At 46.1% G+C, this 4,912-nt stretch overlaps 1 protein-coding gene across 1 annotated transcript; it reads right to left on the bottom strand.

Moving 5' to 3' along the window:
• Nucleotides 1-1,187: 1,187 nt before the first annotated feature.
• On the bottom strand, nucleotides 1,188-1,532 carry LOC102417604 (protein p13 MTCP-1-like). The gene has a single exon (XM_006108926.1). It carries the CDS (start codon nucleotides 1,530-1,532, stop codon nucleotides 1,188-1,190), a length of 345 nt encoding a protein of 114 aa, XP_006108988.1.
• Nucleotides 1,533-4,912: the final 3,380 nt, after the last annotated feature.

Raw genomic sequence — 4,912 nt, 5'->3', positions numbered from 1 at the left:
CGTTCTGTTTTTGGAGAGGGTAGTATTGGTTGATGAATGTCAGAATATCAAACAATGAGAACGCTGGTCATTGAAATGAAAACTATTTCCAGTGATGTCTTCGAACCTTTTCTACCGGGGCTGGGCTAATATTTTTAGGCTTAAGGTCTTTTTCTATTTCTTTCTCTATTTACTATATTTTTACTAGTGGCCTGGTGCACGAATTCGTGCACCAGTGTGATGCCTCAGCCTGGCCTGTGGGGATCAGCCGAAACTAGCTCTCTGACATCCCCTGAGGGGTCCCAGATTACCAGAGAGCTCATGCCAGGTCAAGGGACCCACCGGTGCACCATTAGGTGTGGGGAAGGACATGGGAGGTTGGCCAGCTAGGGAGGGGCCATGGGAGGGCTCCAGGGCATGTCCAGACCATCTCACTCTGTCCCGATCAGCCAGACCCCAGCAGCAAGCTGACCTATCAATCTGAATGTCTTGTCCCTGGTGGTCAATGCATGTCATAGTGAGCAGTTGAGAAAACTTAGTATATCATTTGCATATTATGCTTTGATTGGTTGAACAGATGACTGGTTGACTAGACGCTTAGCATATTAGGCTTTTACTATATAGAATTGATTTCATACAGGAAAAGAGCGAGAAACATCAATGATGAGAGAGAATCATACATCGTGTGCCTCCTGCACGCCCCTACTGGGGATAGAGCCCACAACCAGAGCATGTGCCCTTGACCAGAATCAAACCTGGGTCCTTCCAGAGTCCACAGTCCAACCCTCTATCCACTGAGCCAAACAAGCCTGGGCTCATTCGTTAATTATTGTCTCTTCCCTGACCAAGAATCGAACCGTGACCTCAGGGTTCATAGGTCGTCCCTCAACCACTGAGAAACACCAGCTTGGACCAAAATGATTTTATTGATTTGAGAGAGGGGGAGAGAGACAGAGAGACAAAGAGACAGAGAGAGAGAAAGGAGAAGAATAAGAACAAGAACAAGAAGAAAGAGAGAGAGAGAGAGAGAGAGAGAGAGAGAGAGAGAGAGAGAGAGACATCATGTGCCCTCGCACCCAGGGGTGGAAGATAGAACAACAGAGCTTAGTAAAAAGAGTAAAAAGGTGCACAGAACTATACACGTCCCACCAGTGGGCCAGCAGGACTGGGGCTCAGGTTGGCAAGAGCCAGGGACCCCATCACGTGTCCTAAGAGTCGTCCATCAGCTCAAGAATCATTTCCTCCATGTCATCCTCCTTGATATGGTGCACGATGCGCCAGAACCAGCCCCTGGAGTCCAAGTACAGGCTGGAGCTGCCAGGGTGGAGCGTCCACCTCGAAGGCATGGTGCTCGAGGTCAGCCGTCTTGTGTTGAGTACGAAAGACCCACTGTGGATGTCGTACTGCCACAACCGTACTTGCAGGACACCTCCTGTGTCCATGACGATATGCACCCACGTGCGCTGGTTCTCGTCCTCATACACCGAGGGCCCACGGATCCTCAGGCAGATGGGGTGTGAGGTGAGGTGCACCTTCAATGGGAGCTTGCCCATGACCCCTCCGTGGTACAAGGAGCAACAGCCAAAGTTCTCAGAGCCTCTTGCTACTTCGTTCCTGGTATCGAAAGACAGAGGATGGGTTCTCCAAACGCATTTAATCTCTCCTTTTATCTTTAAGGTTTCTATGGTTGTGTTTGTGGTTGCCTTTAGTTTATTTTGCAAATTTATAAATCTCAACTTTTCTTTCTATTTAGCTTTAGACTCTCCTCTCAAAAAACCTGTACAAAACATACTTCATGTAAAATATGACTCTATGAAGGTAACAGGGTCCTATGGAATTTTAAAAACATTTTTTACATGACCGTTAACATAGAACATTAGGTTCATTTCAGGGGTACACCGCAATGATTAGACATTATAAAATGGACTAAGAAATCATGCAATTAATCTCATACCCATCTGACACCATACACAGTTATAATATTACTAGAGGCTAAGTGCACAAAATCTATGCACTCTGGGGGGGTCCCTCAGCCAACCCTGAGCCTCTCCCAGTCCGGTACCCATTGAGGGATGTCCAACTGACGGCTTAGGCCCGCTTTAGTGCTGCCGTGGAGGCTCCCATATCCCTCTGTGCTCTGCAGCTGTGAGCCTGGCTTTTGGCTGAGCGGTGATCCCCCTGTGGGAGTGCTATCACCACCGATGGACAGCTTCTTCCATGAGCATCTGCCCCTGGTGGTCAGTGTGTGTCATAGCAACCAGCTGTTCTGCCATTTGATCAATTTGCATATTAGCCCTTTATTATATAGAATTGCATTGACTCAATGCTCTTCTTTAATGTTCCATGACTATTCTTTCGTTTCTTTCACATAGTTTTACTGATTTCAGAGAGGAAGGGAGAGGGAGAGAAAAAAAGTTCAGTAATGACAGAGAATCATGGATTGGTTCCCTCCTGCATGCCCCCTACAGGGGATCATGACTGTAACCTGGGCATGTGCCATGACTGGGAATCAAATCGACATATCCTGGTTCCTAGGTTCAAGTTAACAACTGAGCCATGCCAGCCTGGCTCTATTCTATTCTATTCTATTCTATTCTATTCTATTCTATTCTATTCTTTTCTCTTCTCTTCTTTTCTTTTCTTTATTTCTAAATTAAATCTTTGTAGTTTGTTCAACTTTTCATTTTGTCCTGACACCACCACCTTCTTACTGATCATCTCAGAGGGAACTCAAAACCATAGAACAACCCACCCCATGCAAATCATATGCAAATAATATGCTTTACCTTTCACAGCTGGTAGAGGAACAAAGCTAACGTCAGCATCGGGGTGGGCTTTTTAACAGCGGTCTTGCTACAAAGCTGCTGGTGAGAGAGGCAAGACCATAATATTCAGGAACAGACAGAGACCCGGGATAGCTGATTGAGAAAACAGGAAGCAAAGAGACAGGTGAAACAGAAAGTAGGATTCCTGAGGTCTCATCATGTCGCTTGTAGAATGATCTACCCTCTGCTGAAACCACTGTCACAGTCTTGGGAAGAGCTGTATGGTTTTGCTGCTAATCTCACTTCAGTCCACAAAGTCCAAATTCCTCCCTCAGATCAGACTCCATCCCCAAACCTTCCTCCTCCTCCTGCTCCTTCTCCTCCCATCTACGTTTTTCTTACCTGTTCTTCTTGCTCTAAAGGCAAAGCACCGTTCTTCGCTCCTTTCCTCTGTGACCCGTCTCTGCTTCCCCCTGTCACCTGCAGAAGAAAGAAGATGACCATGATACACCTGTTCCAGGGAGTCCATGTACCAGGAATGTGTCCAGAAAATCAAGTTTCCCCTGACTCACACCCCAGAATCCAGTCCTTTGAGATAGGTGGTGGTGAGGAAGGAAAGAGGTTTATTCAGGTGCTGGCACGCTGAGAAGATGGAGGATCGTCATCCCAAAACCCATCTGCAGATCTCAGTGCAGGCAGAGGCTTTTATAAGGAGGGAGAGGCCAAACGGAGAAAAGAGGTCAGCGGGCATGGCTTGAGAATTTTTCTACGTGCTGACAGGCACAGTCTAATCTGATTAGGATCTTGCAAGTGGTCAGGTGTTGGTCCAGTGTGCGTCATCCTAGCCTTTCTCCTCCTGGTTCTAATGTTGAAGGTCAACAAATCTCCCAGAACTGGGAAGGTCAGAATTCATAACTTCTAAAATTAGTTCCTAGGATTCTTATACAAAGATGCTGTTTACCTACAAGCTTCATTATTAGTCAGAGTCTGCATTTACAGGAAAAATGTGGTAAGGATGGTGAGGTGAGTTGTAATTGCCACTGTGACGAATGCTGAGATGCTTCGTTCTTCTTCAAGGCATTTGCACCCTTTTATAAAAGTCAAATTGGCCCTGGCCAGTTTGACTAAGTGGATAGAGTGTTGGCAGGCGAACTGAAGGGTACCAGGTTCGATTCCCGATCAAGGGCACATGCCCATGTTGTGGGCTTGATCCCCAGTGAGGGACTTTCAGGAGGCAGCCGATTCATGATTCTCTCATCATGGATGTTTCTAACTCTCTCCCTCTCCTTCCTCTCTGAGATCAATAAAAATATATTTGAAAAAAAAGGCCAACGCACTATCCACTGAGCCAAACCATCTCGGGCGCTAGGTCATCTTTAAATGACTACCCACCTGGTATGTTAAACCAAACAAATAATAAACTATTTTAAAACAATGCTCATGCCATCTGAATGCAACAATTACTAATTTTTTTTAATTATTTTATTGACTCTGATAGGAAGGGAAATATAGTGGGAGAAACATCCATGATGAAAGAGAATCAGGGATTGCCTGCATCCCACACGCCCCCTACTGGCTATGAGCACGAAACCCGGGCATGTGCCCTTGACCAGGAATCGAACCATGACCTCCTGGTTGACAGGTCGATGCTAAACCACTGAGCCACGCCGACTGGGCCAGAAGCGCAATAATTTGAATATGAGAAACGCAACTTGGAAAAATGTCCCTCACGCTCCCCAGTCCTCATCCTTAAAGGTGTCAATTTGCATTTGCAAACACTTTCCTGCAAGAGGAGAATTTAATCAGCAGTCAGTGATCTTTTTAATGCAACCATGGATGCCCTGAAATTGATTTCTGGAGCTCCCCCCGGCTTCCTCTCCACCCGCCTATCTCTGGTGCGATGGTACTTTAATTTTATAATTGCTGCGCTTTGTTTGGGGCTGTTTAGTGCTAAACACAATTAAAAACCCAAATGCATCCAAAGCTAGATGCTTAAGTGACACACAGAGCCGGTTCGAGCCTTCAGGAGATGAGGCCTGGCATCCTCGAAATTCCTGACTGGAAAGAGATAATCAGCATAAAACACCCGTAATCCCCCAAACATTCATGGTTTTTTTTTTGGAGAGGGTAGTATCTGTTGACGAACCTCAGGAGTTCAAACAATGAGA

The sequence above is a fragment of the Myotis lucifugus genome, unplaced genomic scaffold, assembly GCF_000147115.1.
Source record: "Myotis lucifugus unplaced genomic scaffold, Myoluc2.0 scaffold_4371, whole genome shotgun sequence".
Taxonomy (NCBI): Eukaryota; Metazoa; Chordata; class Mammalia; order Chiroptera; family Vespertilionidae; genus Myotis; species Myotis lucifugus.
This window is presented reverse-complemented; position numbering and strand designations above follow the sequence as displayed.

Coding starts and splice junctions, on each gene's coding strand:
- LOC102417604 (XM_006108926.1), bottom strand. CDS start 1,532: ATGGGCAAGCTCCCATTGAAGGTGCACCTCACCTCACACCCCATCTGC.